The 26,792-nt window shown below is 43.4% G+C and overlaps 2 protein-coding genes across 2 annotated transcripts in view; one reads left to right on the top strand and one right to left on the bottom strand.

Moving 5' to 3' along the window:
* Window positions 1–94: 94 nt before the first annotated feature.
* Window positions 95–10,627, top strand: PNO1 (partner of NOB1 homolog). Its single transcript, XM_055328012.1, has 7 exons — window positions 95–433; window positions 885–1,034; window positions 3,608–3,691; window positions 3,868–3,928; window positions 4,162–4,279; window positions 9,144–9,214; window positions 10,052–10,627. The coding sequence occupies exons 1-7, from the start codon at window positions 227–229 to the stop codon at window positions 10,117–10,119; spliced, it is 759 nt and encodes a 252-aa protein (XP_055183987.1). The 5' UTR covers window positions 95–226; the 3' UTR covers window positions 10,120–10,627.
* Window positions 10,628–11,272: 645 nt separating this feature from the next.
* Window positions 11,273–26,792, bottom strand: part of PPP3R1 (protein phosphatase 3 regulatory subunit B, alpha) — a 58,822-nt gene continuing 43,302 nt past the window's right edge. Inside the window, exons 3-6 of the mRNA XM_055328102.1 lie at window positions 24,896–25,072; window positions 23,298–23,357; window positions 22,196–22,380; window positions 11,273–13,392 (exon numbers count right to left, since the gene is read on the bottom strand). Of these exons, the coding sequence (XP_055184077.1) occupies window positions 13,345–13,392; window positions 22,196–22,380; window positions 23,298–23,357; window positions 24,896–25,072 (470 nt within the window). The 3' untranslated portion in view covers window positions 11,273–13,344. The remainder of the gene's footprint in view (window positions 13,393–22,195; window positions 22,381–23,297; window positions 23,358–24,895; window positions 25,073–26,792) is intronic.

The following is a 26,792-nucleotide window of genomic DNA, read 5'->3' on the forward strand; positions in this document are numbered from 1 at the left end:
ACCGGCGAAGCCAGGGCGGCGCCCCGGGAACCAGGCACGTGTTGGGGCGTCCTCCCTTCCGCCGGCCCGCTTCAGGCCCCCTGCAGGACCCCCGGGGGCACGGGGCGGGGCCCTGGGGCTGGTTGGCCGACGCAGCCCCCCCCCCCTCCCGCGACGTGCGCCTGCGCAGTGCCGCGGCGCCCGCGTCGGGGCCGGAAGCACATGTTGGCGCCGGAGCTCCGCGGGGATGGAGACGGAGATGGACGCCCAGAGCGCCGCGGCCGGGGACGGCTTCACCCCGGTCGCCCGCAGGGGTGCTCGGCGGGCGAAGAAACGGCGGGCTGAGCAGCTGTCGGCGGCGGGCGAGGGCGCGGACGCGGGCCGCATGGACACGGAGGAGGCCCGGCCCGCGAAGAGGCCCGTATTCCCGCCCCTCGCCGGGGACGGAGTCCTGGTACTAGCGGGGACCGCGCGGCGGGGCCGGGGCCTGCGGGTGCTGCTGGAGCTGCGGGGCTGTTCCCGAGGGAAGTCCTTATGATTTTACTTATTCATGAGAGACACAGGCGGAGGGAGAAGCAGGCGCCCTGCGGGGAGCCCGACGCGGGACTCGAACCCGGGACCTGGGGTCCCGCCCTGGGCGGAAGGCGGTGCTAAGCCGCTGAGCCCGCCCCGCCCCTCCCGTCGCCCCGCCCCCTCGCCTCGTGGCCCCGCCCCTTCCGCGCTCGCCCCGCCCCCCGCATCCCCCCAGGCCTGCCCTTTTTAGTGAAGTCCTGCAAGTTGGGGCTCTCCGCGAGGAAGTTTTAATCCCTGGAGCCCAAGCGTCCTGAGGAAGGACGGCCCGCCCGCGGTTGCACCTGCGGCCCCGGGGCAGCTCCTGACCTGCGTGTCCTTTCCTTTGATCATAGGGTGGGAAAGAAGAAACCAGGAAGATTGCCGTCCCGGCCAACAGGTACACGCCCTTAAAAGAGAACTGGATGAAGATATTCACTCCCATCGTAGAGCACCTGGGGCTTCAGATACGGTTTAACCTGAAATCGAGGAATGTGGAAATTAGGGTAAGGAGGATGTCAGCCGGTTCCCAAATGTTCCCAAGTGTGTCCGGTCCGTCGCTCAACTGCGGGGGGGTGGGGGGTGAGAAGGCGTGAATAGACTTTTTTTTTTTTTTTTTTTAATTTATTTATGATAGAGAGAGAGAGAGAGAGAGGCAGAGACACAGGCAGAGGGAGAAGCAGGCTCCATGCACCGGGAGCCCGACGTGGGACTCGATCCCGTGACACCAGGATCGTGCCCCTTGGCCAAAGCCAGGCACCAAACCGCTGCGCCACCCAGGGATCCCAATAGACTTTCTTTAACGGGGATTTGTTTTGTTAAATGGCCACAAGGAGGAGCCTTCAAAATCTGCATGCATTCAACACAAGTAGTCGTTGGATCACTGGCAGCGCTGGCAGCACGCCGCCTGCATCCCAGGGCGTGACCCCGGGTCTCCAAATCGAGTCGGCATTTGGCTCCCTGTGTGCACCTGCTTCTCCTTCTGCCTGGGTCTCTGCCTCTCTCTCTCTCTCTCTCTGTGTGTCTCATGAATAAATGAATCTTAAAAAAAAGAAAAAATACTCGTTGAATCCATCAGGTGCATCCAGGGTCCTACCCAAATACTGACGATGCCTGTGCGTGTATCTTGATGATGATGATGATCTGCGTTGAAAGGAGACCAGGCTGGGTAAAGCGGTTGTGTCCTACACAGGAAGGAGCGTGTAAGGGACACGCGCACGTACCTGCCTTCCATGGCGTCAGCTCAGAAGCTAGGCAAGGTCATCGACTTTGGGCTTCCTTTTCTGGGCGCCAGTTTTATATCAGAATTGATGGCCAAAATTATACTTTCCGTGTTTTAAGATTTTATTTATTCATGAGACACACACACAGAAAGAGAGGCAGAGACACAGGCAGAGGGAAAGCAGGCTCCATGCAGGGAGCCCGATGCGGGACTCAATCCAGGACCCTGGGGTCACGCCCTGGGCTGAAGGCGGACACTCAACCGCCGAGCCACCCAGCATCCTCAGGACCGCCGTAGACTCCTCTCTGCTGAACTAGAATGATGGAATAAAGCAGAGGCACTGCTTTAAGTAGTTGGTAAAGTTTAAAATCTAGAGGTTGGCAGCAGAACTCCTCTTTGTTCTCACGGTCACTTCCGTGCAGGTCCTTGTCCTTTTGTGCCAGAACGGCTTGTTTCCGCAGAGGTTTCCCTTGCTTCATTGCTTTGAACTCCCCTCCCCCCCCCTGCTGGTGCGGGTTACTTTTCCTGGACCGCAGGGCTTTCACTACGAGTATCTTCAAAACCTCTCAAGGGTAAGAGTTGACTTTTTGAATGACCTTGCCTTTGTAAGTAGGAATCTAAGCCCCAGGTTCATGTCACCAGCTCTTTGAGCATTTCCGGGTCCCTGCCTGTGGGGGAGTTTGCCGCCGGGAGCAGGCCTTCTCCCCCGTACTCTATTCCTTTGCGGCCTCAACTCCTGTCATCTCTGAGTCCAGTTCCAGTGCTCTCGCCCTTGGGATGGGCCCGTGTTCCAGTCACCTCTTCAGACTGTGCCCGGCTGTCTTAGGACATGTCGCAGAGGCGTCAGTCTGGATTCCACTCACACCGGTTGGTACGGCCAGCTGCCAGGCACACGGGGTGCTTCGCATGCACAGCCCTGCGGCCTCTAGATGTGAGCAGACTGAGAGTACAAGGAGTATGTTCATCAAGGTCCGTCACTAACAAGTGAGCCTTGATGCTGGGGGACCTTCAGGACCCCCACACGGACCCTTGTATTTTACCAGTGAGGAAACCTAAGACCCAGAGCGTCTGTGGGACTTGCGCAGGGTCACTCACAGACGGGATGGGAGCTGGGATCTGGTTTGAGGTGTGCATCACACAACCTCAGGTAGTTTGAAATTTCTCAAATATTTGGTCTCCTCAACTACATCGGAGAATGGAGATGACAGTTTTGGAATCAGACCTGTGTCAGAATTCTGCCTTTTCCACATTTTAGTACTTTAGTTTCCTCAAATAAAAAGGGGTTTATGTTACTTAATATTCAGTGTTGTCATGGAGACTAGAGCTGTTGTGTGTTAAGGCACCTTTGCGTCGCGTGTCATTGTGAGTGGTGGGGATTTTACGAGTAGCAGCTATTTCTGCAGGTATCTAATAAAGCCTTTAAGGACGAGATTCCCGCTTACACCATTCATGGTAGTGGGTCCCGCAGTTAGTGCTTTGGAAAACATGGGCGTATGACGATGACTGAAGTCAGGAGAGGAGATCAGCACTCCCAGGGGGAGAGGAGAAGAGGGGGTCCCTGAGTGTGGGCCACTGGGCTGCCAGAGGAATCCTGCCGTTGGCCCCCGAGTCCCATGGGTCGTGGGGTGTAGTCTTCAGATGGAACTACCCAACTCTGGAGCTGGGAGCATTTCATTGTGCAAATTCAACACAGTGCTTATCTCACCAAACCTGGGTCATAGAGGATGTACTGGGGAAGGATGGTGGTTAAGGATATTTTAATAATGAGGAAAGTCTGCCCTGGTGTTTTATTGTAATATTTTCACCTCTGGTCTTAATATGTGTGTGTTGTTTTTTTTTTTTTTTTTTTTTTTACAGACTTGTAAAGAAACCAAGGATGTTAGTGCTCTAACAAAAGCAGCTGATTTTGTGAAAGCCTTTATTCTTGGGTTTCAGGTGGAGGTGAGTGACTTTGTGACATTTGAATTGGTGCTTAAGAACACTTAATATGAACATTTCAATGGGTTTGAGCTTTTTAAAAAAAATATTTTTTGAGTCTTCTAGGTCTGGTGAATTTTAACAGTTACTCTCAGGTATGTAAACAGAAGGACTTCACAGCTTTAATTTTTATGTTGTAGGACGCACTTGCCCTCATTAGGTTGGATGATCTCTTCCTAGAGTCTTTTGAAATTACAGATGGTGAGTCTAGGGGGGGTGTTTTTCCCTTAACTGTTGTACTTTTGTACTGCTGACTTTGTATTGTAGAAGACTCAGCTTTCTCATGGCATCAGTTGACCTGTATTATCGGCAGGTCCAAAAAAATTTTTTTCTGTCTTTTAGGAGGGTTAATTCAGTTAGTGATTAAACCTCATTATGGAGTGGGTGGCGTGCTGAAGTCGCTTGCCTCCTCAGGTCTTGCTTCTCTCATTTAGTGAAGCCCCTAAAGGGAGACCACCTGTCCAGGGCAATAGGAAGAATTGCTGGCAAAGGAGGAAAAACCAAGTTCACCATAGAGAATGTGACACGGACACGGATAGTTTTGGCTGATGTGTAAGTATCTGGTCTTGAGAATATTATTGTCATGATTTATATGTGATCTTTTGCTGGCTTCAAGGAGTCATAAAAATTGGATTTCATGCATAATGTTGCCACTGACTCTTTGCCAGTGTGCAGTTCTGGATGAAATGCACAGTTACTTTGGAAGCAGATTAAGTGAGTTGAGAAAAATCTCAGGAATTAAGCTTTTTTTCTCAGCAATAAAGGAAATGGTTAGGGGCGCCTGGGTGGCTCAGTCGGTTGATCTTCTGCCTTCTGCTCAGGTCGCCGTCCAGGGGCCCTGGGATCAAGTCTTGCTCCGGGTTCCCTGCTCAGCAGGGAGCCTGCTTCTCCTTCTGCGCCTCCCTTCTTCGTGCTCTCTCTCTCTCTCTCTCTAATAAATAGAATCTTCAAAAAAGCAAAGGAAATGTTTATAATTACTATTAAAAGAAGTTACATGACAGGTGAAGATTTAAATAGTATCCAAGGGGACCGGTACATCAGTAGGAGAGAGCAAGGAGTGGGTGTTTTAAATGCCATTGTGACTTTCCTTGTAAAGAAAATACATGTGCATAATTTAATAAATATTTTTAAATTCTATGTAAAGGCTTTTCATGGGAGGATGGTGAGTATTGCACATTAGGTGAAAAGCTAGAGAGCAGCTCTATGTGAACGGAAAGGAGAGGAGCCAGGCTTAAAGTCAGGGTGCAGGAAGTCAAGCTGGGATTAGCCCCGGCGGGGCTGCAGCTGCTGCGGTGCCAGGTCGGGGCTCCTGGCAGATGGTGCAGAGGTTATATAATGCCGCCAAGTTGGGGAACAACGCAGTTGACTGACAGGAGGAGGGACCCGCCCGCTACTAAACCCAGAAATCATTTTATTTAGAATCCTACTATCTTTGTTCTAAACTCGGGCTCACCATTTTTTAGAACCTAAGTTTTGGACTCTGGTTTACAGTGGAGGGTTAACCACACCACCACGTTGACGGCCCCCTTCCTGGAAGACAGGCTTATTGTAACCTTGGTCCTTGCGAGGCGAGCCTGGAGTTGGGAGTATGCAGCCGTGAGGAGAGCTTGTTTTGAACTAGAAATTAAAATATTTTGAAATCCACACCTCATTAGAAAGTATCATATGTTGCCCTAGAGACTTTTGAGGATTTAAATATGTAACTGATGCACTAATCAAATTATGGGTCCTATGAAGTTTAAAACTTTAAGTATATTGATGAGTGTTAATGTAAAATTAACTAGTTGAACTAGCTTTTTTAACGCTTTACTGCAGCGTGATGTACATACAAACCACATTACCTGTTTCAGTTTCAGGCAGATGTATAGGCCGGTGTGTGATCCCACCTCAACCCCAGGCCGTCACTCCTCTACCTTCTGTCATGGTTTTGCCTTTTCTAGAAATGTGTATGAATGAAGTGCACAGTAGGATGCAGTCTTTGGGGTATGGCTTGTTTTAATTAGCTTGCTGTTTGGAGGGTCTCCGTTCCTTGGGTAGCTCAGCAATTCTTACAAGCCAGGTACTGGCGTGAGGTCTGCATTTTGTTCATCCGTTCCCAGTGGGTGGAGGTTTGGGCTGTTTGCAGTTTGGGGCCTCTAAGAATAATGGTGCTATTACCGAGTTACAAACTGAGTCACATACTACTTGAAATGGAGTGTGTGGTATAAATAAGCTAATTTGAAATCCACATGTTCAGCAACTTCCTGATTACGCTGTGACCATGACACGGACTCGCAGGCACCTGTAAGTGTTGTTTTTGATGAGTTGCTGATAACCTGGTAAAATACAGTACGATGTGAGCAGGAGACTATTCCAAATAAATTCAGTGCATCAGATGGGAAGTCATGTTACTTGTGGGTCCTGAGACCTCCATTCCAGCCACCGCCCCGTCACTTTGGTGGTTTCAGCAGCAAAACTACTCACACTTACGTATGCTCGCTGTTTCCTCATCTTTCCTCTGCTATTGTCAAGAATTTTTATTTTTATCGAAATGACACGTACATGTACTTAGCAAGCCCCACATTTGTACCACCTACTCCCATTTCCTCTTCCTCAAAAGAACTAATTTTAGCTCTTTTAGCTAACTTTTAAAAATTATATATCCATATTTTCAAATACCTTGTTTATATACCAGCTTCTTGACATGTTTTTTCAGATTAACTGTTGACGTTCTATTATGAAACTTGAAAATTTAGGTTTTTTTCATCTCTCCTCCCACCTCTACCCCAACTACTCAGCCCTTAAAACACCCAGTGTACTTAGCCCTCCCTGTGTTCTCCAGTACCTTGTGGGTTTTGTAAGACCGACATTGAGTATTTACCTGGGCAGTCAGTGCTCAGCGTATCACCAGCTGGGCCAGGTGGTAACTGTGATCACTTTGTCCTTTACCACCTTGTTTTCACTTGAATAGATAAATCTTGGGCCGCAGGGGTAGCTCCATCGGTTAAGCGTCTGCCTTTTAGCTCAGGTCATGATCCTGGAGTCCCGGGACTGAGCGCCGCATCGTGCTCCCTGCTCTGGGGAGCCTGCTTCTCCCCCTGCCCAGGTTCCCTCTCTTGCACGTGCTTGCGCCCTCTCTCACTCAAATAAGTAAATAAAATCTTTAAAGAAAAATCTTCTTTATCTGTGTGCTAATTATCTATCAGTAAAACTCATTAAAAAGCTGTATGTTGTTCTATCCTCTTGGTGTTTCCAGATGCATCAAACGTTGGAGAAATCTCTCCTGGAGCCTTTTTTCTCAGAAACACTGCTGCCCTCTCCGCCTGGCACCCACTTGGCATCCTGGGTTTCCTCTCACCTTTTGCTGTTTCAATCCCTTGGTTGTTGGATTCTTTTTCCCCGAGTGCTCCTTATGGTTTTTTTGTTTCTCTTTTCTGATTTGATATTTGTATATATTGCAAACTGAGCACCCCGTAAGTCTGGCTAACATTTGTTTTTTCTTGTGTGAAAACTTTTAAGGTTTACTCTTAGCACCTTTCCATTATGTAGACTCTACTAGACATGCTGTACATCACATCCCCAGGGCTTCACTTATTTTGTAACTGGAAGCTTGTGCTGTTTGACCAACCCTGCATTCCCTTTGCCCCCCCCCCCCCCTGACTCCTTATTTTGATGCCGTATGTAGTCGAGGAGCTAGCTCAGCTTAGGAAGAATGTGTTTTGAGAACTTATAGTTCCAAAGACGTCCTCTCTCCTGGCCAACCATAGAGTTCTGTTATATAAATCCCATCTGTTCAGAATTTTTGAAGACGTTGCTGTAGCCCAGCTTTCAGTGTTGCTACTAAGAGGGCCAGTGCCATCTTGATACCTGATTCTTTGAGCGAACTAGCTGGCAGTTGTATTATGTCTGAAATTTCATAGTGCTGTGTGTGAGCGTGGGTCTATTTTTATTTCTCTTACTGGGCCCTTTCAAACTAGAAACTCATTTTCTATAATTCTTAGAAATTTTCTTGAACTGCTTTGGTTACCCTTTTTCTTCCCTCATCCTGTCTCTAATTCCTTTCTGTAACTCTGTCTTCTAATCCTTTTAGTTTTCTTAACACTGTGCCCTTGATTCACATGAAAATAGCTTCTCTCGACCTTACCGACTGGATTTTCTGGTCTTATTCTTTTCTCCTGATAGTGTCCGTTTCTCTTTCTTCACCTAGCTGGTTGTAGCCTCTTTTTTTCTTTTTTTTTTTTTTTTTTTGTAGTAGATGATCTCAGGTCCTGGTGATCCTCAGGATGTGCCACATGTTCAGGGGTGAGGCAACCGAAAGCAGACTAGAAGCCCTGGTCTCCGGGCGTCCTGGGGGCAGGGGGAGGATGCTGGCTGAACGTAGGCTTCACTTACATACCGATCGCCAGGCTGTTTCAGGGAGCCCTGGTGGATCTTTTCCGTCTTTATTATTGAGCAGGTCGGGTTCCCCCAGAGAAGCATTCTCCAGGCTCTTTGCTGCCAGACTTTGAAGCCCAGTTATGGAAGATAGTTGGGAGGTCTCAATTAAGTGTGCAAATATTTGCTTGACATTGCCTGTTTGTAACGTGGCATCCGTACGTCAGCTGTACCTGGTACTCCTGGTCCAGGCACCACATCTTTTACCTTTCCCAGGGAGCAACACCTAATAGTTGGGGGGCTCCCCCCATGTCGGTAATTTTGCCAGTTACCGTGGAGAAGGTCTAGGCATCATCTTGAACAGATTTTGTCATTTTTACCCCCACTTTCAGAAATGCCTGGGCCCATCTGGGTGGGAGGGTTCTGCTTGATGTTCCCACTGCCAATTTTGGTGTCCGTTTACTGACATTTTGGAAGATGGGCTCAAAATGGCAAAATACTATATTGTCCCTCTTGAGTCAGCCAGAAGTTTCCATTGGGCCTGGATGATCCTGAGTGGTGAAGAAAGTTAGATGACCTTTAGAAAGCTTTGCAGTTGAAATCCAAATGTTTTAATGAAGTACAGGGGGACTCTGCTGGGTTCTTGATGACAGCTCTGCCAGTGTAGGATGAGGCAGATCTCTTTATTTCTTGTAAATTTCTTTCCTCATTTATAAAATGGGAATATTATCTACCTTAACAACGTTCGTGCGGATTCAGCGGGAACACATAGAGCCCTGGCCCATAAAAAGCACTCACTTGATGGTAGCTATTATTAGTCAAGAATCTTAAAATTCTTGGCTTCTTAAATTTTATGTCTCTCCTAATTCTTATTGGGACATAATTTACATACCACAGACTTCTCCTTCAGAGTGATTTTTAGTGTATTTAGAGTTGTGCAACCATTACCACCATCCTTTTTTTAGGGATCTGTGTCTAATGACTTTCCAGGGTTTCTGGATTATGGGATTTAGTTCAGAAAATGCTTTTTTGTTGCTCACTCATCTCACATTCTCTCTTGCAGGAAAGTTCACATCCTTGGCTCTTTCCAAAACATCAAGATGGCAAGAACTGCCATTTGCAACCTCATCCTGGGTAAGAATAATTTATTCCTTGGCGGTTTTCTCTGGAAAGAATCTAGGGGATTTAGAACTCAAACCACATTTGCAAATCAGTTCAGGTTAAGGATGATGTTAAAGATTACAAGTAGAAACAGAGGGGTTGGCAAATGTGGGTCTAAAGTATTTTTGCTTGGATTCCGTCAGTTTGCTGGAGAAAAGGTTCATTGGGTTATGTTGCTTAAATGTTTGCTGCTTTCCCCTGAGGCGCTATGAAAGGCCATTCCAGAATAGCAGGCAGGCATTGTGTTTTGGGTTCCAACAAAAAGGGAGCTGCTGATCACAAGTCAACCTAATAGATGCACTTTGCCCTTTTTTAAAAAAAAAGATTTGAGCGAACAAGCGTGAGTCCGTGGGTGGTGTGGAGGGCAATCCTAAGCAGACTCGGCACAGAGACCCAACTCATGGCTCAATCTGACCACCCTGGGATTGGGGCCGCGGCCAAAACCAAGTCCGATGCTCACTCAGCCAGCCGAGCCACCCGGGCGCCCCGGTCCTATTTTCAAACTGTGCAGCAAAGCCAGCAACTTCTGCTTAAGAGTTACAGGATTGTAGGAGCTCGCTCGAAATGGGATTTTCCACCAGTGCCCAGATCGGACTGACCAGCTTCCTTGTGAAATATTTAGATAACTCAGTGCCTTTTGACCCTTAGGATTTAAAATATTTTTAGAGTATATATTGGGTATGGTTTATGGTTCTTATTGTTAAGAGCGTTCCACTGGAAAATGTGCATTCTTAGAGTTGCAGATGGCTTTCCGTGTGTCTTCTGTGTCCGTGAGTGTATTTACACAGGTGTGTTTATTTTCCTCTGCAGGAAATCCTCCATCAAAGGTTTACGGCAATATCCGAGCCGTGGCTAGCAGAGCAGCAGATCGATTCTGATTTCAAATCAGAGGCGTACCTTGTCTTTGGACTCGAGTAAATAAAAGCCCTTGCTCTCTGCCTGTGGTCACAGGAAACCGCGTGAAGAACTTTTTAGTCACTTGCAGCCTCCATCGCTTCTTCCGTTCTCAGCCAGAAGCATCAGCAGGAAGCAAAGGTTTGATAATACAGCAACTTGAAGATACTTCCCGTATCTGAATTTAATACCGTAATTATACATCATAATTTATCACTTCATTTTAAATAAAATATTTGCATAGTAATGCTCTTATTGGAGGGAACCTTGTTTAAACTGTCCTACATGAATTTATTTATGAATTTGTAACTTTTTATAAACATTTCTTGTCTATGGAGTGTAATTAAACAATCAGCTCACAAAATCGCTCTGAATCATGACCCTTAATACTAGGTGGCATGTGGGTTTTTTAGAAGCAAGTTCGGAAATCACTTGTGAACAAAGGAAGGTTGATCTATTTTGTAGTTTATAAAATTAAAGATTACATCACAAGGTTGATGTAAGAATTTTATTTTTCAAATAAGCACCTAGTGAAAGTAGCCAGACCTTAACCAATGTTTGGGTGAAGGGGAGATACGGTAAAAGAATGTTTTTACCAAGAAAACCACAATGTCCTACAAGCGCAAGAGCTTGCTGACCTGGGGCTGCCCATCCGAATACTCCTCTGCTCGGTAACGAGCAAGCGTGGAGAGCGAGGTAGCCTCCACCCTGAGGCTGCCCGTGAACAGGGGACAGAACAGTCACTGCCCCTGCCGAGTTCTTATTTCAATAACCAGGGAAGACCAATGTACAGGATGCCGAGGTACGTCCTGTCACGGAGGGAAAATGCTGTGGAGGAAGGAGAGGAGGAGAGGCGGGTGCGGGGGTGTCTGGTGGGGCGGCCCTGCTGGCGGCAGCTGTGGGCCTGGTGGGGAGACAGCAGGGAGGCCCGGAGCTGCAGGCGCCACAGAGGAGCAGTGGGGGGCGGCCTGGTGGGTGCTCGTAGTGCTGTGGCTTCAACCAGGGATAAAGGAGGTTCTTCTAGTCAGATACCGAACACCCATTTATCTGAAAGAAGGGCAAAACGACTACCAGTGAACAAAGACACGATCAGATGGCTGTGGAAGCCCAGCAAAGACCACTGTGAACACACTCGAGCAAGTTTCAAATATTTTATTTTCTTATTCATACAGTATGAAGTTTTCTAAAGATCCCACAACATGATGTTTCATGCAGAAGAAAAACTAAACATTCAACATAAACCCCTCCCCCACCCACACTAAAAAAAAAAAAAAAAAAAAAGGGAAGGAAAAAAACCCCTCATTCCCCTGTAAGGAAATAATGTTTGCACTATTTTTCTGTAACGCCAGCCAAGATATGCACAAGCAAGAGAAATAGAAAGCATTTGCTAAAATATCTGTAACAAATACTTATGTACAAAAAATTCACAAAAGACTAGTTCCCCCTTGAAGCAGAGCACATGGCCGTTGACACTGGAACAGATCAAACCACTGGCTGGGATTATAAGCCACGTACTGATCCAGAGGAAGAAAGTTACATGTAGTGGAGATTTTCAGTTTGAACATTAACATTTCCAAAGTTTGGCAACATTATCTTTTAAAATTATGCAAATTATGTAAACAAGAGGTACATTTTAAATTGATCTACATGCAAAACTCCATGTCATGCAAGGACACCAAGCACCGGGATTTTTCTCTCACAGACAGAGCCCATGATGTGCAGCACTCAGTTGAAGGAACAGCGATGGCAGGCAGGTGCCCAACTGAAGATTCACTCACCTTGACTGAACCTGCCCTTTTCCACTTACGATTACAAAACCGTTTTTTCTAGAAAAACTATACAGGGGAAGACTACTTTCCTAGAAAGCTAACCACAATGTTTTCTTCCAGCCAATAGTACCTTTGCAGAAAAGGGAAGGGATAATATCAAGTGGTGGGACATGATCAGCTACTTTTATATCACACGTTCAGTAAGTTAGCATCCGTTACAGATATGGGCAAATCAAGAAAAACCGTCATGCACTCTATGCCTCGTGGTAAAGAAGTTCAAGAGGTGCAAATCTGGGGAAGACTGCTGCTCTTCGGCGGCGTTTAGCTCAGCAAGACGTCTTCCGTTTAGGTCACAAATGTATGTGAGCGTTAGAGACAAACATGCACACTGAGCATCACTCGTTTTTTAGAGGAGCTGCAAGTCTTCTGAAACAGGAGGGGGGTTTATGGTTCAAAGGGAAGTGTGGTGACAAACCGTTTACCCACGTACTAACTAGCGAACGGCTATCCTAAGCCGTTCCACGACTGCTTCGGGTATCATTAAACGTCTAAGGGAAACAGTGATCGCCTCGGACGGCTTCTGGCCTTTCCACAGCTCGTGACGTACGCGGACTCAGGGACGGTCACTGAACGTGGAGAGGGCTCCTAGTCAAGAAACAACAAGGAAGCAGCCACAAGCTTTGTGCAGTTCCCGGAGGACACCAGGAGGAGCTCTTGGCAGCGGCACCGCACTACCCTTTCTCCTCAAGCAGAGGTGATAGAAGCTGCTCAGCAATGAGACACAGTCCCTGGCAATATATATTCATAGGTATAAATAAAATTACAAACTCCTTCGATACAAAAATGCAATTAAGGTAAATAATAGAGGACGTTAACAAATGCTTTGTCAATCTCTCAAAGGAGAAAGCACAGGAAAAGGAAGATAGCTGGCCTAACACCCGGCTCAAATTGTACAGTTTTCTATCTATATATAAAACTGTGTGAAATAAAAGTAAGGATGTTTTATGTTCTGCTTGGCACTTTTGTACTCTATCGTTTTGTTTCTGAATCAAGTAGATTAAATTAAAGCCAACCTACTACACATATAGAAAGCTACATATATCTATATATAAATATTTACATATGTATATATAGATACTTTCTTGTTATAAAAGATGAAGAAAAATAAATTAAAAAGCCAACCCCTTCCCTTTCTTCACCACATTGATATGCTCTTTCCATGCTGCTGTCCTTCAGACTTTAAAGTGCTACACTGAGTTATTGAGAGAACAAGAGTTCAATAACACTTAGTTGGCTTCATGAGGCTCGTGTTGGAAAATGTGGCTTCACAGAGAAAAATACTTCCATTTAAATACACAGAGAGCATTGCTGGACGTCTTGAGCAGATCTTCAGAGATGGAGAAGAAAGCAAAAGTGTTGGGTGGTACTCTTTAAAAAGAGTCACACATCTACCACCATCTTTTTGTGGATGTCTAGGCCGCCTACAACCTGCAACAGACACGAACAAATCAAGCTTAACCGTATTTGAAAACTCCTTTTTAACTAGTCTCACCCTCTTGACCAAAAAATATACATATTAATTTATTTTCAGAAGCTTGCTTGTTTGGCTTTTTGTTTTTAAACCTGCAGTGCCTCGAGAATTCTCACGGCTTCTTTCTCCCGGGAGAACAGGCATTTCCTCGTGTCCTAGGACAGCGGGTGGCAAACGTGAAGGGCCAGGCCGTGCTTCAGGTTTGCGGGCCACGCACCGTTCCTCTCGCATGTTCTTCTCCCACGCTCTCAACTTTAAAGATGTAAAACACTGTTCTAAAGCCCAAAGACCCGGAGCAGGCGTGGGAGGGTCTGGCCCACTGTGCAGCCGGCCACCGCCGCTACTCTCTCAGCCTAATGTTTTGTTTTGTTTTTTTTTTTTTATTTACGATAGTCATAGAGAGAGAGAGAGGCAGAGACACAGGCAGAGGGAGAAGCAGGCTCCATGCACCGGGAGCCCGACGTGGGATTCGATCCCGGGTCTCCAGGATCGCGCCCTGGGCCAAAGGCAGGCGCCAAACCGCTGCGCCACCCAGGGATCCCTTTCAGCCTAATGTTAAGGGATACCTGGATGTGGGCACAGAAATTATCCTCAAGATCCAAATATGGGCTTAGCTGTCGGTCTATTCTAGAAAGTATTAAGTACCAAATGAATACAACTTTCTGCACATGGCTTTCCCAAGGCCCTGAATCCACGGAGGACAGTCACGGGTCACTGATGTACTCGCAGTCACCTGTGCTATCATCTGGGGGCCACGGTTTATTAAGCAGGACCTACGTAAAGAACGCACGGGGCGTCCTAAACGTTCACAGCTTGCTGAATTCTCCCGAGTAAAGCCCCGAGTAACCGGCCCCCGGGCGGTCAGCGGGCCTCCTCCGTGGCCTCCTCCGTGGCCTCCTCCGTGGCCTCCTGCGGCCTCCTCCGGCCCCTCCCACCCTAACACACACAGGCCGCCGCCGCCACCGGGACTACGTGATTAGTTTGACGAGACCTTTCCTGTCTGACCCGTGTCACCCAACGTGTTTTTGATAATCCCTGGTGCTGCATGTAACTGCATCTGTATTATTTTTCAATTTAAATCTTTTTTAAAAAATGTTTATTTGAAAACGCCAGCTTAACCCGCCAATCGGTGCCTCCGCAGGACACCGCACGCGGCCGTCTCCTCCCCCCACTTCCCACCCCACCCTTCCGACTGCTCCGTCTTCATTTTGAATGGACAGAAATGCAGCAATTTAGTCATGTGTCACCTCTGACCTTCCCTCACCATCCTGGGCATTTCCTCCCCTCGGGCTGCACCCTCTGCCTCCTAGGCCCCACCCGGTCCTTATCGATTTACAAGCGATTACAACAGGCGCACACCTTCCAGCAGCTGCCCAAGAAGCGACGCCGTCGTGCGTACAATGCAGGGTGTTCATTCTTCCACCGGCCTGAGTGTGGCGAATCCTAGTTGGAAACCACCGTCCCTCGGGGCGCACGGCCCCGCTGCCTTCCAGCTGCTGGGCAGCCGCGCCCTGATGGGAGGCAGGGGCTTCGCAGCTCCGACCTCTAAGTCACCGAATCCGGCTGCTACCCTCCCTACTCCTAGCTCTTCTGTCCTGTGGGTTCACAGCCTTTACCTTTAAGATCCCTGGAGTTGGCAAAGCAAGCCCTTCAACACCCCCCCCCCCCCGGCAAAAATCCACGCGTAACTTCGGACTCTCCCAAAACTGAACTACTAAGAGCCTCACCAATAACATCAACAGTCAACTCGCACATTCTGGAGTTACGTGCATCACACACTGCATCACAACAGAGTGAGAGAAAACATTATTAAAATCAAGACCAAAAAAAAGTACAATCCTTTATTGAAAAAAACCTGCACGTAAGTGGACAAGTGTCGCTCAAACCCGTGTCGTTCAAGGGTCAACTGTACGTGTTCAGTTCAACCCCAACTTTAATCCAGTCACTAATCATTTCTATTCTAAAATTTCTGAAAATTTTAAAGGAGGCAGAAAAGCATGTGATCTTTTAAAGTAACTTCCCGGCTCTTTCACTGCTATAGCTTGAGAAATCAGAATAAAAAGGACTCCATGAAGCCAGAGTTATGGGCTTGATCAATGTTCAGAAAAGTTGGATTATTTAACGCAAAAATCTTTCTGTACTGCTGAACTGTGCTCCTCAAAAATACAAAAGCAATTCATCACAAACACTGCAGAGGAACTCAAAGCACAGCTGTCTTCAGTGTTAAGTAGCATTTCTATACCTAAAGATGTATTTTGATTTCCGCCCACTGACAAGTGACTCATATGTAACTTTAATTTACATTTTATATTTACTAAATACAAATGGAGTCTTTGTCTCTATCCAGCTCTTCCACATCACTCCGGGCGAGAGTTTTCCAATTTTTACTTCATTCCCTCAAGGCTTAGGATTTCTTTTCTTTCCTTCTTTTAAAACGGGCTACCATCTGTGCTGCCACTACCAGCCTGGTCTCACGTCACAATCGGACACCAGTCCTCGGGAGTCTTTCTGTGATCTTTGGCCCCCAAGAAACAAGGCGAGGACACCCCTTACAGCTGTTCCATCACTACAGCTCAAACTCTCAATCTCAAGCTTAACTCTCTTCATTTATTATTTAAATTCAATTAATTAACATAGAGTGTATTATTAATTTCAGAGGTAGAGCTCGGTCAGTGATTCATCACTTACACAGAACACCACCCGGTGCTCACATCACGTGCCCTTAGTGCCCATCACCCAGCTACCCCGTCCCCCCCGCCCCTCCAGTGACCCTGTTTGTTTCCTATGATTAAGTCTCTTATGGTTTGTCTCCTTCTCGGATTTCATCTTACCTTTCCCTCCCTTCCCTTATGATCCTTGGTTTTGTTTCTTGAACTTGACATATGAGTAAGATATCATTGTTTTTCTTGATTGACTTACTCTGCTTAGCAAAATACCCTCTAGTTCCAACCACATCGTTGCAAATGGCAACATTTCATTTTTTTTTTTTTTTGATGCCTGAGTAGCATTCCAGGTGTGTGTGTGTGTGTGTGTATCACCTCCTCTATCCATTCGTCTGTTTTGGCCATCTGGGCTGTTTCCAGTCTGGCTATTGTGGACATTGGAGTGCAGGTGCCCCTTCGGGTCACTACATCTGTATCTTTGGGGTAAATCCCTAGTGCAGCTGCTGGGTCGTAGGGCAGCTCTGTTCAACTTCTGGAGGCCCCTCCACACTGTTGTCCAGAGTGGCTGTGCCAGCTTATGTTCCCACCAACAGTGTAAGAGGCTCCCCTTCTCCACATCCTCCCTGACATCTGTCGTTTTCTGACTTGTTCATTTTAGCCATTCTGACTGCTGTGAGGTGGGATCTCATCGTGGTTTTGATCTGTATTTCCCCGATGCTGAGTGATGTGGAACATTTTCTCATGTTCCACATCATGACCAACACATGTTGGTCATGTTGGTCATGTGTAGGTCCCCTTTGGGGAAATGTCTGTTCATGTCTTCTGCCCATGTCTTGACTGGATTATCTGTTCACTGGGTGTTGAGTTTGGTAAATTCTTTACAGACTTGATCACCTTTATCCGATGTCTTTTGCAACTATCTTCTCCCATTCTGTCCGTTGTCTTCTGGTTTTGTCAACTGTTTCCTTTGCTGTGCAAAAGCTTACCTTGATCAAGTCCCAATAACTCATTTTTGCCTTTGTTTCCCTTTCCTTTGGAGACATGTCCAGCAAGAAGAGTGGAGATCAAGCAGGTTGCTGCCCGTTTCTCACACTTAGATCTTGCATCCCTTTGGAGTGTACTTTAGTGTGTGGTGTGAGGAAATGGTCTGGTTCCACTCTTCTGCATGTGGCTGTCCAATTTTTTCCAACTCCACTTATTGAAGAGACTGTCTTTTTTCCAGGGGATATTCGTTCCTGCTTTGTTGAAGAGTAGTTGACCATAGAGTTGAGGGTCCATTTCCGGGTTCTCTTCTGTTCCACTAATCTATGTGTCCATTTTTGTGCCAGTGCCATATTGTCTTGATGATTATAGCTTTGTAAAGTCCAGAATTGTGATACCACCAGCTTTGATTTTTTTCAACATTCCTTTGGCTACTAGGGGGCCTCTCCGGTTCCACACAAATTTTAGGATTATTTGTTCCAGCTCTGTGAAATAAGTTGATGGTATTTTGACAGGGATTGCATTGAATGTATAGATTGCCCTAGGTAGCATAGATATTTTAACAATATTTATTCCTCCAATCCATGAGCATGGAACATTTTTCCATCTCTTTGTGTCTCCCTTAAATTCTTTGATGAGTGTTCTCTTGTTTTCTGGGTATAGATCCTTTGCCTCTTTGGTTAGGTTTATTCCTAGGTATCTTATAATTTTTGGTGCAATTGTAAATGGGATCAAGTTCCTAATTTCTCTGTCTTCAGTCTCATTGTTAGTATATAGAAATGTGATTTCTGTGCATTGACTTCATATCCTGCCACTTGCTGAATTCCTGTGTGAGTTCTAGCAATTTTGTGGTGTAATTTTTTGCGTTTTCCACATAGAATATCATGTCATCTGCAAAGAATGAGAGTTTGACTTCTTCTTTGCCAATTCAGATGCCATTTCCTTGCTGAGGCCAGGACTCCCAGTACTATGTTGAACAGCAGTGGTGAGAGTGAACACCCCTGTTGTGTTGCTGACGTTAAGGGAAAAGCTCTGTTTTCCCCCACTGAGAATGATATTCACTGTGGGCTTTTTGTATGTGGCTTTTATGATATTGAGGTATGTTTCCTCTATCCCTACACTTTGGAGAGTTTTAATCAAGAAAGAATACTGTACTTCATCAAATGCTTTTTCTGCATCTTTTCTGCATCTATCTGTTCTTGTCCTTTCTTTTAATTAGTGTATTGCATTGATTTGCAGATGTTGAACGACTCTTGAAGCCCAGGGATGCACTTGGTCATGGTGAGTAATCCTCTTAATGTACTATTGGATCCTACTGGCTAGTATCTTGGTGAGAATTTTTGCATCCATGTTCATCAGGGATATTGGTCTATAATCCTCCTTTTTGGTGGGGTCTTTGGTTTTGGTTTCAAGGTAATGCTGACTTCACAGAAAGAGTCTGGAAGTTTTCCTTCCATTTTTACTTTTTTGAAACAACTTCAGAAGAGTAAATATTAATTCTTTAAATGTTTGGTAGAAATCCCCTGGGAAGCCACCTAGTGCCCTGGAGGCCCCAGACTTTTGATGACTGATTCAATCTCCTTGCTGGTTATAGGTCTGTTCAGATTTTCTATTTCTTTTTTTCCCAGTTTTGATAGTTTATACATCTCTAGGAACACATTCATTTCTTCCAGATTATCTAATTTGTTGGCATCTAATTGCTCATAATATGTTCTAATAATTGTATATATTTCTTAGATGTTAGTTGTGATCTCTCCTCTTTCATTCATGATTTTATTTGGGTCCTTTGTCTTTTTTTTTTTTTTTTTTTTGTAAGTCTGAGCAGTGGTTAATTGATCTTACAAATTCTTTCAAAGAACCAGGTCCTACTTTTGTTGATCTGTTCTACTGTTCTTTTGGTTTCTATTTCATTGATTTCTGCTGTAATCTTTGTTTTCTCTTCTCCTGCTAGGTTTAGGCTTTATTTGCTGTTCTTTCTCCAGCTCCTTCAGGTGTAAAGTTATGTATTTAGAACCTTTCTTGTTTCTTCAAAAACGCTTGTGTTGCTGTATACTTTCCTCTTAGGACCACCTTTGTTGCATCCCAAAGGTCTTGAACAGAACAGGTTGTGTGTTCATTTTCATTTGTTTCCATGAATTTTAAGTCATCTTTAATTTCCTGGTTGATCCATTCATTCTTTAGTAGGATGCTGCTTAGCCTTCATGTATTTGAGTTCTTTCCAAATTTCCTCTTGTGATGGAGTTCAAGTTTCAAATCACTGTGGTCTGTAAATAAGCAGGGAATTATCCCAATCTTTTGGGATCAGTTGAGATCTGATTTTAACCCAGTATGTGATCTACTCTGGAGAATGTTCCATGTGCACTCAAGAAGAATGTGTATATTCTGTTGCTTTAGGATGAATGCTCTGAATATATGTGAAGTCCATCTGATCCACTGTGTCATCCAAAGCCCTGGTTTCCTTGTTGATCTGCAATCTATGACTGAAGTGAGTGGGGTGTTAAAGTCCCCTATTATCAATGTGTTTCTTTAATTTTGTTATTAATTGGTTTATATAATTAGCTACTCCCATGTAAGGGGCATAAATATGTATAATTGTTAAGATCTTTTTGTTGGCTGGACCCTTTAATTATTGATATAGTGTCCCTCTTCATCTCTTATTACAGTCTGGTTTAAAATCTAATTTGTCTCATATAAGGATTGTTACCCTAGCTTTCTTTTGATGTCCATTAGCATTATAAATGGTTTTCCACCCCCTCACTTTCAATCTGGAAGTGTCTTTGGGTCTACGATCAGTCTCTTACACACAGCATCTCAATGGGTCTTGCTCTTTTAACCAATTTGATACCCTGTGTCTTTTTATTGGGGCATTTAGCCCATTTCCATTCAGAGTTAACTAATGAAAAATATGAATTTAGTGACACTGTATTACCTATAAAGTCACTATTTCTATATACTGTCTCTGTTCCTTTCTATGTTACTTTGGGCTTTCTCTTCACTTATAGGATCCCCTTTAATATTTCTTGCAGGGCTGGTTTAGTGATCACAAATTCTTTTAGTTTGTTCATCCTGGAAGCTCTTACTCTCTTTCTATTTTGAATGACAGCCTTGCTAGATATGGTATTCTTGGCTGCATGTTTTTCTCACTTAGCAACCTGAATACCTCATGCTACTCCTTTCTGGCCTGCCAGGTCTCTGTGGATAAATCCACTGCCAGTCTAATGTTTCTACCTTTGTAGGTTACATACCTGTCCTGAGCACTTTCAGGATTTTTTCTTTGTCTCTGATATGTTCAAGTTTCACTATCATATGTCGAGGTGACGGATTTTTACTGATTTTGATGGGGATTCTCTGTGCCTCCTGGACTTGAATGCCTGTTTTCCTTCCTTGGGGAAGCTTTCTGCTATAATTTTTTCCAATATATCTTCTGTGCCTCTCTCTTTTTCCTCTTCTTCTGGGATCCCAATTATTCTAATATTGTTTCGCTCTATGGCATCACATGTCTCTTGAATTCTTCCCTCATGATCCTGTAGTTAGTTACCTTTTTTCTCAGCTTCTTTATTCTCAATCACTTTGTCTTCTATATCCCTAATTCTCTCTTCTGCCTCATTTATCCTAGCAGTTAGAGCTTCCATTTCTTAACGCATCTTATTAATAACCTTTGTGATTTCGACTTGGTTAGATGTTAGTTCTTTTATTTCTCCAAGCGAGGGATTCTCTAGTGTCTTCTGTATTTTTTTCAAGCCCAGATAGTATCTTTATGATCGTTATTCTGAACTCTAATTCCAACATCTTACTTATATTCATATTGATCGGGTTCCTGGCAGTCAGTACTGACTCTTGGTTCTCTTTTTTTGCAGTGGGTTTTTCTGTCTTGTCACTCTAGCAGAGAGTGGTTGCTCTTCTATTTGTAGAACTGCAGCAATCCTTTTCTTAGATCTCCAGTGGAGTTTGCAGGTGTTCAGAATGATTTGATAGCTATCTAGCTGAATTCCTGGGACCAGACAAAACAAAGGTCTCCTACTCCTCTGCCATCTTGGATTCCTCCCCTCTCCTTCTCAAGCTAACTCTCTTCCAAAATCATCCAGTCTGTTCTTTAAAATAGAGCACCACCCTACTTTTTGAAACAACACGCAGACAGTATTCCCTTGAGATGAAGGAATATAAAGGATAATATGAACTACTTAAATGCCAAGCAGCAACCTTAGTCCTTACATGACACACAACCAGTCATTTGTTTTTCCTTGTGTGGCCTAAATAAAAGATGAAAAGGGAGGAGGGAATCTGCCTACAGAAGCATCCAATCGTAACTGAAGAATTTCAAAACGTTTCTCTTTGTTATCTTGGCCTCTCCTCTGGATTCTCTAGCATCTCTAGCTTGCACTTATAACTTCCTGTAAAATATCAAAAGGCTGATATATTTGCTTTAGAGGCAAAGTAGTGAAAGATGAGTGATTGTGTTACTGTTGGAAGCAGTCAGTGGTGGTTAAGACCCTGGATATACTGAAGAAAGGCAACGAACTGGAAGGTCATCTGTGGCCCCGTTTCCACTTCCAGTGAGTTTTCTTAGGGCTCCCTGTAACTGCAGTCCCTGCACCTGTGGGGCCCTTCCCCTAACACACAAGAACCAGCCACCGATAGCTTGGGAGAGGGAGGAGGGCGGAATCACCACTGACACTGCCTCACTGAGGAGTCTGAGATGCATGCGGACTCCATTTCTGTTACCCTCGTGAAGCCAACCTTCTGTCCAGATTCCTCACTGAAACCCATGAACACAGAGCTTCCACCAGGATTTTCAAACATACTTATTTTTAGATAAACAACCTTAAGAATATACCCTGGTTATAGTAGGGGGGCTACCAACAATAAGCAAAAGTGACTAGTTCCGTTCCTGTGGTGCGTTACCAAATAATCACTGAGAATATGAATTCTTGAGAGTGACAGTTGTTAGTTATTAACAATTGCCAGGAACACTTAAAAATTTTTAATATGGGCCATCAGGCAAAATCAAATATGTAAATTTCTAGGGCAAAACAAGTATAAGGAATGCAACCTATGAAATGGTTTTGTAAAGGACTTTAGAGCTTAGCGGTCGGGAGAAACAGCCCTTTGTACTTACGGCACAGAATTCCTCGAAGGATATTCGCCCATCTCCATCCTTATCTGCGTTTATTATGGTTTTGTCTACGATCTGCTGTAACTGTGTATCTTTCAAATTGTTCCCCACCATCATCTTCAGCACCTGGAAGAGTTCCCCATTGGAAATATAGCCATCTTTATCCATGTCATAGATACGGAAAGCAACTAAAAAGAGAGTAAGGAAAATCAGTGATAGTTATAAGGCAACCACAGGAAAATACTAGGAATGAGGAAGAAACAGTAAGTGGTCAAATATGGAGAATTAGAACTATGAGGATGGCTCCTTCCCACACTGGATCTTGTGTCTAGTAGGTAAGAGTTGGGCTGAGGACAGGCTTTGGCTGTCAAGAGTGCTGGGGCCAATCAGCGTACCTCGGGGTTACATCATCTAACCTTTAAGCTTCAGTTTCTACACATAAAATTGGGACTAACAGTTCCAACCTCCCGGGTTCTTTAGAGTACTCTAGGATGACAACTAATACATGAGAATTGCTGAGAACAGTGTCTGCAACACAGCAAAGTTCAATGAAGGACAGCAATTGCTATTACTATTATTCTCATTTACATTAAGAATTCATTTACAAAGGATGTCTGCATCTATCCTGTGCCTCAGAGAACTGTGACTGAGTAAAATGTCTCTCTAGTTAAGAGCTGACTACCTTAAAAAGGTACCGGATGTCCTCTGTAATAGAGGCTGCTTACATTAAACCAAAACAGTGGACTTATAGCTAAATATGTATATGATAAACTAAGTTCACCTAATCACATTAGAACATTTTTCCCCACTTTCAAAAAAAAAAAAAAATCTCTTATCCAAGACATGTAGTTTTACATAGCTGTTCTCCTTAGAAGGAAACTTTTGTTTCTATCCAACTAAAAAGCAACAATGACATTGTTTTTAAAAAATACTAGTTGTAAATATCCTAAAAGGATTTTCTCCAGAATTTAAAATTGCTGTTAGGTATATATTAAGGATCCAGAATAGAAGACATCTTTTATAATATTTTAAAAGGAAATTATGGTGTAGTATGGGGTGGAGTGGTATAAAAGGGAAAATGAACTCACTGAAGAAAAATACTTACACCTCAACTTCTGTTCCTTGTCTCCTTTGACACTGAACTGAGAGACTCCCTCAATGAATTCTGAACAAGAATAGAAAGTGTTTACAAATCAGAAGTTTCTATTCTTTATACAGAAAAATACACAGACACACACACACACACACACACACTCACAAAAGCATGTCTCCCTGCAACAAAAGAAAAATATTACTGAGCAGTGTTTTAAACTGAAAATGCTAAAATCTGAAACTTCGACAAAAAAGGTTCCATATATTTTTTTTTTTTATCTGAACTTGGGAGTTCTCTAGGGTGAAATCAATTTGAACAGTATTTATTAAGCAACAGAGAGCTTACTAAAAAGAAACACATTCTTTAAGCTATTTAACTCTTTCTTTTTGGAATCTAACTATTCTAGGGGGCTTTTTAAAAAAAGATCAAGCCCTGTGTTGGGCTCTATGCTCAGCGGGGAGTCTGCTTTTCCCTCTCCTTCTGTTCTCTCTCTCTCTCTCTCTCTCTCAAGCAAATGAATATCTTTAAAAATAAAGAAATGTAAAAAATAAAAAGATCATGGTGTGCCTGGCTGAGTCAGTAGGTAGTAGCACATGCAACTCTTGGTCTCGAGGTTTTCAGTTTCAGCCCCCACACTGGGTGTAGAGATTACTTAAAAACAAAATCTTAAAAAAAGAAAAAAGTATTAAAAAAACATTGTATGTTGTTTTGGGTTTTTAGAAATTTTTATTTATTTTAAGTAATCCCTACAACTGACATGGGGCTTGAACTCATGATGCCAAGATCAAATCCCATGCTCTTCCAACTGAGCCAGCCAGGTGCCCTTCTCATACACTGTTTTGCCAGAACAAAAATAATTCTGAATTTCTGGTTCCAAAATTCAGTCCCATTTAAATGAAAATGGCACTTGTGAAAATGATCATTTTTCTTCACTGCCTGCTAAATACTAAGTCATAAAATCAGCTTTAGATCCCCATTCACTGAAAATTCAGTTCTTAGAACTAAAATAACAAAATCTGTTGATTAAAATCATAGAATCAAATATAAAATTTTGTATCATGGTAATATTATCAAAAATACTAGTGTTTTACATAAAAATCTAGATTAACTCAAATAATCTTTTGTATAATGCTCACATCCTTATTACTACAGTTTAATTTATTGGTTAGTGCAAGTCTCATTCTTTATTTTATTTTATTTTTAAAGTCTCATTCTTTAAAAAAAAGGTTTCTAAAAATGCAGTTCTGGGGTGCCTGGGTGGCTCAGTCGGTTAAGCGTCTGCCTTCGGTTTAGGACATGACCTCAGGATCCTGGGATGGAGCCCTGCTCAGTGGGGAGCCTGCTTCTCCCCCTCCCTTTGCCACTCCCCCTGCTTGTAATCTCTCAGTCTGTCAAGTAAATAAATAAAATCTTTAAAAATAAATTTAAAACAGTAAAATATCTTAGTTCATTAAGGTTCATATACCACAGATTGAGAATTTAACATAATGAATTATACAATCTCCAAAAAACACATTTTTAAAAAGCTAAATGTCAGACATTTCATATACAGAACTGTAAAACTAGTTATAGATTACCTAACTTGTTAAATTAAAAAAATACTTTCTTACCTTTAAAGTCTACTTCTCCATTCCCATCTGTGTCAAATATATCTATTACTCGCTGTACTAAAGGATTCTGTTGTAACTCAGGCAGAGACATGAACTCCTCCACACTCAAAGAACCCGAATTGTCCAAATCGAGCTTCTTAAATCTCTTTCCTAGCCTTTTAATTTCATCAGCATCAACTAAAAGCAAACCAAAAGAGGTAGCAAGATTTACAAATGATTTTATCAAAATTAAAGGGAAAAAATCCAGCAGTTAATCAATAGTTTAATTTCTAGTTTAACTGATAGAGTTACATAAACTATTGGTTAATTCCTTGTAACAGAGAAAGTCGATGATATTTTTATTTGGTTACCTTTTTGTTTGCCTGCCCACGCCATAACCAACTGTATACCGCACCAAGATATTATAGGATTGCAATGCTAAGCTGATCATGGAAGTCAGGTGATTCCTACTAGGCAAGCTAAATCAATCTCCGTTCTGTACCAGAGTATCTTGATTTTCACTTATCTTTTTAAAGTTTATTTCTAATAGTTCACGGTTTGAACATGGTTCAGAATTCAAGGCCTCCCTCCTATCTCACCCTGCAGACATCCAATTCCCCTCCTTAGAGGCAATGTTGCCAGTTTCTTGAGTATTCTTCCAGAGATACTCTTAGCAAGTAAATAAAACACAAGCTTTCATCTTTTTTAACCAAAAGAACCAGAGCTAACAAAATTAAGTTTTCAATGTCTTAAAGAAAAATAAACTTAAGAACCGTTTGTATTAGTTTGTGATTACTCTATAAAAATTCAGCATCAGGTCTCTTAGCAGCATATACATTCTTGAAGAAGGTAATTTTCTCCTAAATTACATTACTGTTTTCATTCCTTTAAGAAATCAGACTAATTCATACAAATAATTTTAATCACTGATAACAGAATAAAATATTAAAAGCATAACTTCCTAAAAGAAAGTTTTAAAAGAAAATTAACAAGTCAAATGTTATGCAGCCCATGGGTGTACATGTATTATAGCCCACAATACTAGAGAGTGAGACTGCAAACTGTTCTTGAAAATTCAAATATATGGCATCCTCATTATAAGAACTTAAAAGCTAAAGAACAGATTTTTTAAATATAAAAATATTATCTTAAAATGGAATACAAACTATAATTATCTGCACTACTGAAGTACACACTGTCCAACTACCAGATGCTGCTCTGGTATGAAGCAGTTCACATGCAGCTGGTAAAGGGAGTCATATCAGTCCTGGAGCAGAAGCGCCACTGGTACGCAGGGACTTTTCCTAGTGTGTTAGGAAGGGAAAAGGACCAAGTTTTCTCAAATTAAAGAGCAAGTCTTAATAAAATAAAATCTTAAACAAAAAAAAAAAAGGTGAAAACAAATGCCTTTAGAGAAAATAACTCCAAGTTTAGTGGCTTCAAAGACTTCAAGGCTTTTTCAACATTGTTATCGGGTGAAAAGCACAGATAACAAATGAACGAGCTGCAAATGTACGTCCTCATCTCTCCACCTCCGTGTCTCCCCGCCACGGAGCCTCGAAAAGCAATTAACCAAAGTGACTGTAACCTGGCTCGTTATTTAATTTTTACAAAATTAGTTTCTGCTGAAGTAGATGTCCTCAAGGAAGAAAGTTCAAAATAGGAAGCACAAGTCCTAGTTTAAGGCTAATAATGAACTGCTATGATGCTTAATACAAATACCACAGGTTTTTTGTGCTAAAAAATTTCAGATCTTTATAGTTTTTCCAAGTACTGTTACAAAGCTGCATAGAGTGGCCTAGCTAGCCAATCCATACTTTCCCCAGATATGTGATTTTTTGCAGCATTTGAGATGTTCAAGAATACATACTAAATTTACCACAGAACAGAAATGCCTTTCACGATTCATCTAACCACT

The sequence above is a fragment of the Nyctereutes procyonoides genome, unplaced genomic scaffold (genome assembly GCF_905146905.1).
Source record: "Nyctereutes procyonoides isolate TBG_1078 unplaced genomic scaffold, NYPRO_anot_genome, whole genome shotgun sequence".
In the NCBI taxonomy this organism is placed as follows: Eukaryota; Metazoa; Chordata; class Mammalia; order Carnivora; family Canidae; genus Nyctereutes; species Nyctereutes procyonoides.